Source organism: Syngnathus floridae, chromosome 4, assembly GCF_059516105.1.
Source record: "Syngnathus floridae isolate MCC-2025c chromosome 4, RoL_Sflo_1.0, whole genome shotgun sequence".
Taxonomy (NCBI): Eukaryota; Metazoa; Chordata; class Actinopteri; order Syngnathiformes; family Syngnathidae; genus Syngnathus; species Syngnathus floridae.
The window spans coordinates 7,768,738-7,780,748 of NC_142416.1; the positions used below are offsets into that span (position 1 = coordinate 7,768,738).

At 40.9% G+C, this 12,011-nt stretch overlaps 1 protein-coding gene across 33 annotated transcripts in view; it reads right to left on the minus strand.

Annotated features, from left to right (window-relative positions):
* Nucleotides 1–12,011, minus strand: part of LOC148398676 (regulating synaptic membrane exocytosis protein 1-like) — a 78,207-nt gene that overhangs the window by 40,976 nt on the left and 25,220 nt on the right. For 31 of the 33 annotated variants that reach the window (XM_088373999.1, XM_088374028.1, XM_088373996.1 and 28 more), the window contains exons 3-6: nucleotides 6,317–6,618; nucleotides 3,399–4,222; nucleotides 1,506–1,546; nucleotides 561–671 (exon numbers count right to left, since the gene is read on the minus strand). In XM_088373999.1, the coding sequence (XP_088230125.1) occupies nucleotides 561–671; nucleotides 1,506–1,546; nucleotides 3,399–4,222; nucleotides 6,317–6,618 (1,278 nt within the window). Of the gene's footprint in view, nucleotides 1–560; nucleotides 672–1,505; nucleotides 1,547–3,398; nucleotides 4,223–6,316; nucleotides 6,619–7,075; nucleotides 8,008–10,564; nucleotides 10,586–10,884; nucleotides 10,897–12,011 lie in introns of those variants that run through there. The other 2 variants (XM_088374027.1, XM_088374017.1) reach the window with 2 other exon arrangements.

Here is a 12,011-nt window from a genome sequence, read left to right on the forward strand (position 1 = left end):
ATGGTGTCACGCCCGTGCCACTTCGCTCGGCCACACCCCTTTCGTTACTGTAATGTCTGTCACCTGCTTCCTCTTGTTACCCTGTGTATTTAAGCCCTGCCCGTGTGTTTCTCCCTGTCGGTGTCTACTGTTGTGTCCATTCCTGTTCGTGCCCAGTGTTCCTGTTTGTGTCATCTGGTTTTCCCTCGGTCTGTCTGAAGGCTCACGGTCAGAATTTTAACCTTGTCCAAGGGGACTTCATGTCGGTCAGTCTGTCTGTTTTGCTGGCCGTGAGTCTTCCTCCCGTCTGTGTCGTCGGTTCCCCACCTGCCTCCCTTCCAACTCCTTTTCCCTGCAATAAATCCTGGTTCAAGCTGCATTTGGTCGCCCTGGCTCAACTCCTTCCTGACAAATGGTGATTGCAGAAACAGCCGCTCACCACTTTGAGGTTTAACAATAGTGTTCAACAATTTATGTATACTTTTGTTTACATTTAGTCTTGGCCTACTATTCAATCAATCAATCGTCCGATTGAACCATTTAGTACATTGTACTGCATGCGACAAATTATCTCTGCTTACTTTTAGGCCCAGGAGTGACCCAGCTTCTCGTGGCATGGCTGATCTCTTGCTTAGCGTGATGCGTCCAACCAGATGATCGCCCTCTTTCGATGGCTGCCATGTTACAGGATGCTAAAGGGATCAGGTACAGTGATTACCAGAAAAAAACATTTAAGAGAGTATGTCATATTAAGACAACATGTTAACACAAAGACAAAAACGTTGAAGCAGAAAGGCTTTCTAATGGGAGACTGTTCTCGTCCCTATTCCCAGCAAACAGTGGAGATCCACTATTTTGCAAATTCACGTATGAGCTTTTTCAGTCTGTTTTCTATGATGCTAATTATGGTGTTGTGTTACATCAAATGGATGCGGTAGTGACAGATATGATATGATAGTATAACTAAATGTTTCATGTGTATTTTGTTGTGTGTTTCAATCAATCAATCAATCAATCAATCAAGAGCTAGCAAGTTAAAGAGACGTGCATGTGTTCTTAATGACGTCTCGATACTTTTTGTTCTGGGTCAGCTACAGGCACACAGTAACTGTGTTTTGTTTTGTCATTAAACGTAATTCATTGACTAACCCAACCGTGATCCTTGGAAGATGCCACATTACAATAACAGAGGGATATGATGGCACCCCCACTATCTTTTCAGTCATAGTAAGCGATAATAATTATCTTACAAATTTCAGAAAGATTTAACAATACATAAATATCATATTGGAATTAAAGTGTGCATTCTTTCACAACTCTTAACAGTAAACATCTACACAATGTGACAACATTTGTTATTGTCTTTAAACCTACTTATAATACCCCCCAAATAATGTTATTATCGAGAAAGTAGGGTCGTTCGGTTCTCTACGGATAGTGAAGTCATTATTTAATCAACAAATTAGTAAATTACAAATTGTATCACCCAAAAATGGGACTAAAATGAATGTTCTGCTGAAACTCACATGCCAAACTGTAGGATCAAGCGGATGACAGTCCCAGTCACCTGCACACACACAAAAAAAAAATACTTATACACATTTGGCCATTTCAAGAATGAAAAGCAAAATAGACAAAATATGTTTAAGAACTATGCTTTGCAAATAATGGAGTGGTCTGGTGATTATTCCCATAAGCATTTAGTATACCTGACTAAATGCATTGTAACCAACATACTTTTAGGGGTACTAGACAGGTACTGTAACCTGAACCTCTTAAAACTCTTGTCCACGGAACGTATTGTTCCTCTGGCTCTTTGACTGGGTGGTTGTCAGCTAAGTGAACTGCTCATACTTGCTCGTCTGAATAAGTTAACTTTAGAAGGTGTAAAACACCTTCATGACTGTCAAAACATTGGACAAATGCAATTCCACAACAGTAACCTCTTTAAAAAATAATACATCACAAGAAGATTCCAAGAACTTGATTTTTTTTTTTTTTTTTAATTAATGAAATTTGTTTGGATGGAAATGTGGAGAGGCAGAGAAGGAAACACAATACAGCGCATGGTTTCCTTTTTGTGTGTTTACAGCAGTGTAAACTAAATTTCCCCTTGAAAATCACAACCAGAGCAAAATGGAAATACGTATTTGTTGAAGAAATAATGTATGCATATTTTTCAAGTTAACAAAATTGTGTGTTTTGATTACATACTGTGCCTTACGAAATTTTCATAGCAGAAGTAATCAAGTCACAGTTGTGAGATACAGAGGAAGCTGAACGTTTGAAACACAAGAGTGTTTAAAAACAGGTAATAATCAAAGTCCGTACCATGTACCCATTCCTATTCCCTGAGTTATAGTAATCTGGATTAAAACATCTGGAACCCAACTTTATCGTTACCAGTCACAGAAATTAAAACATCTGGAACCCAACTTTATCGTTACCAGTCACAGAAATAATCTCCGGAGCACAATTATTTTTATCTACAGCTTCCATAAAACGGATGATCCCCTATATGATGCTTTCTCGCACAGTCAAATATCACTGACACAGGTGACACTGGTGAATACTATAAAAAGGTAGCCAAATATTTTACAGCATGCAACATGCCTTCAGTTTAGCTTTTGCATCTGGCAGTTTGTCAAGCATTACATAGCAATAGAAACACTGACCTAATTCCATAAATCTGCTGGCCTAAATCACAGGGTCTCACCAAATAAAGGAGCGCGCTCCTTAGAGCATCAGAAAGCATCCCACAGTAGTGTCAGTGACACCGCACTGCAATGTGCTGTGTGTAGGATCTATGCATGCGGTTATCCCCCCACCCCTATTGTCCAAATGTACTGTGTACGCTATACATGTACATGCCAAGAGAAGATACAAAAAATGTTCTGCTGCAAAAAGTTTTCACAATACTTTTTTTAGCCCCCCCAAGATGGGCAGGTTGCATCAAGAAGGGCATCCAGCATTAAAATTGTGCCCAAGAAGTGCAACTCAGTGTGGCGACACCTGATGGGAAAATAGGTCACGAGAATAAAACTTTACTCTGTGTAAAATCATCGCTTTTTAAATAATAATGAACCTTCAAATTCCTTGTCGTGCCACTGGCATACACAATATTTGGGATATAGGCATAACCTGCTTATGAATATGAAGATTAAGAGAATTCAACAAATGAGACATTTTTTTTGTAAAGCGAGATTGCAAGATTACGGATAAGCGTGTGAGCTTGGAAACAGCTGCTTCAACACAACACAGTTCAAAGGACTCCGACTATAAAATGGGTCTAGAAATTGAGGGTTGTTATTATTATTGTAAATAATAAAATTATGGAAGGACAAGGATGAAAGTAAATGTCAAATGAATCCTGATCAAATTTTATAAACTAGTACGGAGAGCACATTTGTGTGACTGACCTTTCTCGCTGACGCTTTCCATGTCCACGTCCTCACAGCTGGTGTACTCAGGCGTGGAGCCGCCCTCCTCCTCTGAGCTGCTGATGGACATCTGCCTCTTGTTTACTCCGCGCTTGCTCTTGTATGACCGTGAAGGGGGCGGCCGCAAAGACTCCGACTGTTCTGAACTTTGTGAGTCCTTCCTCAACAAGTTGTCTGCCCCTTTGTCTCTTCCTGTGTGTGTTACACCTGGCTCAAAGAAGCCTTTCTTATCTGGAGGCACCGTTCCCCCTGGTTCCCCCACGGTCCTTTCAACAGAGTACGCTCGATAGTTTTCTGATTGAGCATTGCGGCTTCCTCTCCTGGTCAGACGGTTATCAGACACTTGCGCTTCACAGCCTCCTCCTTCACCAGGCCCTAGTCCGACCTCGTTGATTGCAAGATCACTGTGTCTACGTTCGTGGCGGACCTTGGACACCTTGGCATGCATGCGCATCTCCTGTTCCTCTTTTTGTGGCTTCACAGGGTATCGAGCAAGGTTGGGGTCACTACGATAACGGTTCTGGAACTCCTCCTCACGTCGCTGCCGTTCCCTTTGTTCATCATCCTCTGGCCGTCTTCGATTTCTTTCTAATTGACCCAAGTTGTCCTCTCCATCATCATAGTCCTGAGAATGGATCTTTTGCAGCCTGTGACCATCTTGTGGCTGTCTCTCTCGTCGGTCACTGGGGCCAAGCTTCTCATCCAAAGATGACTGAGATGATAACTTTCCAGCAGACCTTCGGCCAGTACCACGCCCGAGGCCTCCTTTACCATTCTGTTCGTGGTACGAAACTGGCCTTTTTCTAGATGAAAAATAGATAATTAGATAATAGGGTAAGTATGGTGCATTGACATACAAGCATAACATATGCCTTCCAAGAAACTCATGAGGTTCATGCGGTCATTGTGTCTTTAAACAGGATTGAACATTTCAAAGGATTGAACACTGGAAAGCAAAATTCCATTTATCTTGATACTAGAAATGGATGAACAGAGAATTGAAAAATAATGGTGAAGCATCACAATTGGAGTAGAGATACTGGTGATCCAAATCCAAATCTGAGGTCGTAAAAGGGTGGAGTGCGTTATGTAGGGAAGAGATTCTTCTCCAAGTGGAGGAGTTCAAGTACCTTGGGGTATTCATGAGCGAGAAAAGATAGGACAAGGAAATTGACAGGCAGATTGGTGCAGGATCTGCAGTGATGCAGACTTTTGTGTCATGCTGAAGGAGCTGAGCCAATAAGGGAATCTCTCGATTTACCAGTGGATCTACATTCCCCAGCCTCACTACATTCCCCAACCTCACAAGTTGTGGGTTGTGACCACAATTGAACAAGATCCCGGATACAAGCAAACAAACTAATTTCCTTGCAAGATGTCCGGGGTCTCCCTTAGAGATAGGGTGAGAAGCTTGATCATCGAAATGGGCTAAGAGTTGACAACAGGAATCAGATGAGTTAGCTTGAGAATCAGGTTAGGATGCCTCATAGACACATCCTTGATGAGGTTTTCTGGGCATGTCACACTGGGAAAAGGCCGGGTACGACCCAGGACGCTCTGGAGAGACAATGTCTTTTGACTGGGCGGGGAATCCCTCAGGATCATCTCTGGGAGGACTGGATGAAACCACCCCAAAACTTGCAACCAGGAGGAGAGGGCAGGACCCACAACAATCCACTCACACACTGTTTCTGCTTGCCCCTTCCCCAAGCCAACAGAGCACATCACAGTGGCCAGCCTCTGTCTCAGCCAGAGGATGAGCCAGCAACATAGTCCAGGAAGACATGCAGAGATGTCCAACAGGGAGTGCACCAGAGGGCACCCGCAGGGGCATGAGAAGTTGCCCTCATTCCTCCTAGCCAGAGGCTTGACCCCAGGAGCTTTGCCATGGGATGAGTGCAGGCTCACCCCTCGCCCTGTTACTATAACCGGCATTAGCCAAGGTCCGATTAGCGGATGTCTGTAAAGATTATCCTGTGGTGTGGAGTGTATTAAAAGTGAGGAGTTTTTTTCCCTCAAAAAAAGGTATGTAATCCCTAGACCGTGCACCAGGCTCCCTCACACAGATATGGCCAGGTATCAGCGACAAGGCTCACGATTGTCAGTGCAGATCATTTGTATGGTGTGCCCCTGGTCATAAAACAATAAGATTTATTGTTAGATTTATATTTGCAAGTCTCCCTCTTAATATTTGGTTTGTCTGAAAATCAGTGTTTGTACAACACTTTGGGTGGAAATATAACAAATTAGTATTAAGTGCGGCTCGGTGGCGCGCTGGGTAGCACGTCCGCCTCACAGTTAGGAGGGTGCGGGTTCGATTCCACCTCCGGCCCTCCCTGTGTGGAGTTTGCATGTTCTCCCCGGGCCCGCGTGGGTTTTCTCCGGGCACTCCGGTTTCCTCCCGCATTCCAAAAAAAACATGCTTGGTAGGCCAATTGAAGACTCCAAATTGTCCATAGGTGTGAGTGTGAGTGCGATTGGTTGTCTGTCTCTGTGTGCCCTGCGATTGGCTGGCAACCAGTTCAGGGTGTCCCCCGCCTACTGCCCGATGACGGCTGGGATAGGCTCCAGCACGCCCGCGACCCCTGTGGGGACTAAGCGGTTCAGAAAATGGATGGATGGATAGTATTAAGTGATGAGGGAATCTCTCTTTGAATGTTCTGATGTCCCGTTTGAATTCCAGTATTCTATGATGGAGGCCTTCATCAATGGCGCTTGATTTCCCAAACGGATTTCATGTCATTTTTACTTGGACCACAAACAAATTTAGACTAAATCGAGAGTGCCCTTGTTTTTTGTAGCCAAGTCGAGTACCTGTTTTGCTACATTTTACTGTAATTGTTTAGCTTCAAACATAATTTATATATAACACATATAGAAATAAGAATGCATCTTACTTTTCCCGAGGTGGTACGCTTTGGGAGCGAGTACCAGACATGGTGTCTGGAGCCTTAGAGGAAGTACCACCGGCAGGTCCTTGTGTCCTGTGTGGCAGCTCAATATTGCTGTTAGTTGTGGAGGATGGAACTTGAGACTTGGAGCGGAGTAGCTTCCTATCCCGTTGGGCCTCACCCACCCTGGATGAGTCATTTAAGGTGAAGCCCAGGTTCCCAGGCCGCACCCCTGACTCTGAAAACCATTCTCCTGATTTGGTGAGAATCTCTTGCTGCTTACGGCACAGGTTGCATACCCACATTACCTGTAGGGGTTCAAAGGACAAATGTGTTTGGCAGCCTTGTTTTAGAGTAAACAATGAACACAATTATTTTCAAACAGTATTGACTTTTGTTTCGTTTTTTAAAGCTAAATTAAATTAAAGCTACTAAATAAAGAGTGAGCTTGGGAAAGAAGACCTCCGTTTTGCTAAGGTCGCTGATATACAACATTGTTTTTGAGCTGTAACTCATTTACATAAAGCATTTGATTATGATAATGTCAATACTGGTGATGTAACAAAATGTATCTGTCAAGGGCATCTGTTGGTTTCATTTCACTTTCATTTCACAGATGATTAAAATTGTATGATCTATGCATTTTTACAGTTATTCAGCCCCGCTGCTGCATCACGTGATGATTGATTGTCATGGACAATGAAAATGATTAAATTTAATTCCTCATCCTCTACGTCAGACCCAGAGACAGCATCACATACTCACATGGAAGCATTGTTACAGGATATCGCCTCACTTCGGAAGCACAAAAGCAGGATTTATCTCCCTCCGTATTTATAATCCAAACGTTCTCAGAAAAGAAAAAAATCCAGAGCATCAAAGAAACAACGTGATCGCTTGTATTCCACAGCAGAATCCATAATTTTAAAACAGGGTGCATCTATTAGATAAATGTGCAACCGGTTTGATGAGCGACAGTAGAATGGACTTGGAGCAGTCATCCTAGCAGTTAGCATCAAGCTTGCCGAAGCACATTCATCCTGAATCCTGGGTGGCGCATTTCCAGACAAATCTAAAATAAATCAGCTGGCCACAAGGCCCACGTGAACAAGCCGCCGCCGAGCCACACACACCACAGTCCCCTCTTCATGTCTTTCTCCACCTCTTTATGTCAGAAGAGAGGCTGAGGATTAACAGTGGCCAGTAATCCTTTCAGATCCTCACTATTTTCAAACTCATCATCAGATGACAATAAAAGCTTCCAGTTCGCACTTTTACCTACAGCCCCCGTTTTCACTATGATTCCTTAAGCACAATGACAAAGAATAGAGATTAAACTGAGAGGCACTACATTGTTTTTAAGATAAAAATAAAATATTGTTATAATAAATAACACCACCATATAATGTTAAAAAAAAAAAAGCTTTTTTGGTAGGACAGAGTCACAACATTTTGCTTTCTATTTGTTGAAATTGTAGATTTCCATTCCAAGAATAGCCGAAAAATCAAAAAATGCATTCGAAACACAGTGTTCTAATTAATGTTTCATTTGTGGAATATGAACTAAACAGGCAAAATCCACCTGTTTTTAATCCATCTCAGGGAACGGCCATTTTGCCACTTTGTGTCGACTTTTGGTCCGGACCAAACAAGCGGCCTAAAGGACTTTTCTGGTCTGAATACAAAACATGCAGGACAACGGCCCTCGAGGACCTAGTTGCCTAGGCACTCGGTCCAATGTTAGGCAAACCTCTGTTCATTTTTCAAACTTGTTTGAAGACGCATTTTTAATCTTTAGCTTTTGACCCAACATAAGACTGAATTTGTTGTTATTGTTGTAATGGTGTCAACTTTATATATTCATTATTATTATGTAAGGTATATTAATTTGTGTTTCAATTGACTGTTTTCACTGTCTTTGTAGTTGTATCATTATCTTATTTGTAAAGTGTATATGTAAAGAGCTTTGTTACAGCAGCTGCTGTGAAATGCCCTATAAAATAAAGTTGTATTGTATTGTATTGTATTGTATTGCATTGCATTGCATTGCATTGCATTGCATTGCATTGCATTGCATTTGGTCAAAATGCATCTGTCTGAATGATTAATGGAATTTGCATTACTAATATCACAGTAAGATACATTACAATTTACTAATCGAAATGTATGCGATTAAAAGGGAGTCATGTGATAAGTATTCAAAATAAAACTTCTCAATTGAGGAATTATGGCACGAAAGTTGCCCACACGCCAGCAGAAGGCAGGGAGTGCCCACACAATTGCAGTACGTACACTTGTTGTTATAATAATAAGAGTTCTAAAAACATATTTACAGTATTGTATTTTGTTATAAAAGAAATTGTTATAATCATAAGTGTTTAAAAAATATATTTACAGTATGTACACTTGTACCTTGTTACAATAATAAGAGTTCTAAAAACATATTTACAGTATGTATACTTAAGCTACATCTACATGTTACACATACTATGTAACACCACACACACACACACACACACACACACACACACACACACACACACACACGTCATATTTATATTTATATTATTTATACATGATTTTCTGTATGTCATTTATACTACGTATTAATAGAGTATTTACATGTTTGAAACTATTATTGAATGTTCTAATGATAACATATGCATTTATATGGTTTAATATACACTTATTGATTCCCAGAAAATGTATGTAAGTTAAAAATGAGAGGGTGACACTACTTCGTGGATTTTCACATATTGCGGGTGGTCTTGGAACCAGTCATACGCAACAAACGAGGGATTAATGTATTACAAATTGGCATGATGTGGATAATATTCTAAAATGTACATGTTGAAAGGAAACAATGTTTAAGCAAAGTTGGACTTGATTATTAGTTGCCTCATGTGGTAGAGAGAGTCATTTTACGCTCATAATAGAAAGTGGATCAGACTCATTTAGATCAATAACTCAAATAGAGCTATTTGCTATGAAACACTGATAACACTTCCCAAAATGTTTTGGGGTACGCATGGTTGTGTGTATTTGCAGTCATGGCTGTTTTAAGAACGGGTGGCTGACTGTTCTCCACTGGGAGGCAGTGCTTCTCTAAAAAGAAGACAGACTGACAGCATTTATTCATTTCCTGGATGCCATCTGGAGCTAACGTAGAGATGAACAAACACTCACTATAAACAAGCACCAGCAACGGTAGAAAAGTTTGTCGGGAAAACATTTCAAGCACACGTTATGCTTCAATGTAAAAATGTATAAATGTATACATTTAAAAATGAAATTGGGAGGGATCAGTCTAGAATCTAGACTTTATAGATTATCTAGACTCTAGATAGAGCTTATATAAATAAATATTAAATGTTCCTCAACATTCAATTTGCACAGGTTCACAGTGAAGACCAGATACTAAATACAAACTAGATAGCAAGGAGACAAGACAAAATACAACTGGTGAAGGACATTGGGCTGCTGGAACATTCAACTTTAGGCTACAGTGGTCCAACTTAAGCATTGACACTGAGCCAGCCAAGATATACTCAGTATGGTCCTTGTCACTCCCACTGCTGGTTCTACAGTTGTGAAAAGATAGCGTGCATCGAACACACATTACAAAAGAACCAAAAATGAGAAAGAGTGCAAAGAAATTGAAGAATCTTATTTGAATGTGAAGAATCAGAAAATTTGGGTGCACCTAACTTTGTGCTGGTGCACCAAAGTGAAATGCTTGGGTGCGCCAGGGCAACCAGTGCAAAATGAGTTATGGTTGTTCTAAAATAGTAACATATACAGTATCTTTTATACATACTGTCCGGTTCAAAGGAGAACTGGTTTCAAAAACAAGCAGGGGAAGCATGCACAGGCATTCATGTATCATAGTCATTTATAACAAAGTTAAGTTACATGCCAACATTTGCCACATTTTATAAGAGTGTATTTATCAAAATCCCCCTCAAACTTGGCACTGTCATGCCTGCGGCCATCGGAAAGGTCAGGATTTGTCAGAAGAGTCATTGCCCCTGCAGATATCCTATGTCATTGTTCATGCTCACTTTGTCAGGTGACTGCATTCATTCTCAGAATTAGATCAATGAAGTGGTCCACGACCCGGGGACACCTTGACCATACTTTATTCTACAAGACATTTGGACTGGACTCTTATCCTTACATCTGCGAATGAATACAGAGCCAAATGTGGAAAGGGGGAGGATTCATGCAGCAAATCCATTACCCAGAAAGGCTTACCCTGTCCTTTACTATGATACACTTTGCGGGAGGAGGAGACAGACAATAAACGTAGTATTAGTCATAGGTCAACAATGACAAAGCTATGGGGAAACGGTAAAAAACGTACACATTGCAACTCTCCGACACACACATCTCTTCTCCGACACACACATCTCTACTGTTTTTTAACAAGCATTCAACATTGTAGAATAAAAATTCAATTGTGTCCAAGTTTGAATGTATATCCCTTGTCTAGATTTAATGTAGCCAATGGCTTCAGGTTTCACTGGCAAAACATTACAGTCACATTACACAGAGAACACAAAAAAGATGCTAACCACTTTGTCCTCCTTTGTGGCATGCAGTCCAGGTTGCAGTGAGAATTGGCAGAAGTGAGTGGGGAAGTGGAGCAAGAGAAACAGAGGAATCCAATAAACATGAAAAGGACAGAGGTTGAATTTGTGATGAAATAGTGGACAGATATGGGGAGACGAAAGAAAAGTAAGATAGAAAAAGGGGGAGGAAAGGTGTTGCAAAGATTTGTTAATTACATTTTGCAGATTAGAGATCCCTTTACATTTAGTGAAAGGCAGATGTCAGTGGGTGGGATGTTTATGAGCACTGACAGGAATGGCTGCAGTGATTTGAGCTTGTCATTGGCCTGGGCAAATAATCACATTAATAAACCTGAGTTCATTTGTTAGGAGAAATAGTTTTTAGCTATTTTATGATATGACTTCTGTAGTTCTAAGTGTGTCTTGGTGTTGTGTACCACGTCCACTAACAAAATAGCTGTGAATTGAGTGGAGCTCGTTCACAGAAGCAATGCAAGTGTTGTCAAATTAGTGACTAGAGCAACTATTTTTCAAAAATACCACTAGCAAGTTTGTTTTGAGCTAAAAAACACACATCATAAGCTGAGTCGTTTTCATGTCGTTTTCCGTATGTCAATAAAGGGAGCCCGGGGGAATGCATTCATGGAGTCAGTGGTACTGAACATTGCCAAAGACATGCATTCATACATTGCAAAAAAACAGTTATCAAAACTTTTGACCCCGACATACCTATATGCTTCCAACCGGCAACTATTTCAATACATAAACCTTAACAAATACCAAAACATCATAAGCAAAAAAGAATGGCATTAAACTCAACAGTTACAACATAACGAGTAATAATAATAAAATCAATAAAGTATTACAAAAGGAAAGCGTCCATTTATTGCGTGCATCATAGAGGGCAATGGCGTGCTAGGTAATCTAGAGAGCCGGGATTTTTCCCGGAGGGCCGCTCCAAAGTGTGGGGGTGGGGCCGGACCATCATTTATAGGCTACAACTTAATTAAGTTGTATAAATGTTTTTCATTTAAAAAAAAAAAAAAAAAAAAGCCAACATATTATGTCTTAGCATTGCAGTTCTCTTTGCCGAGAAGGGACCGCAGATGGGAGGATCCCCCTTCCAGGAT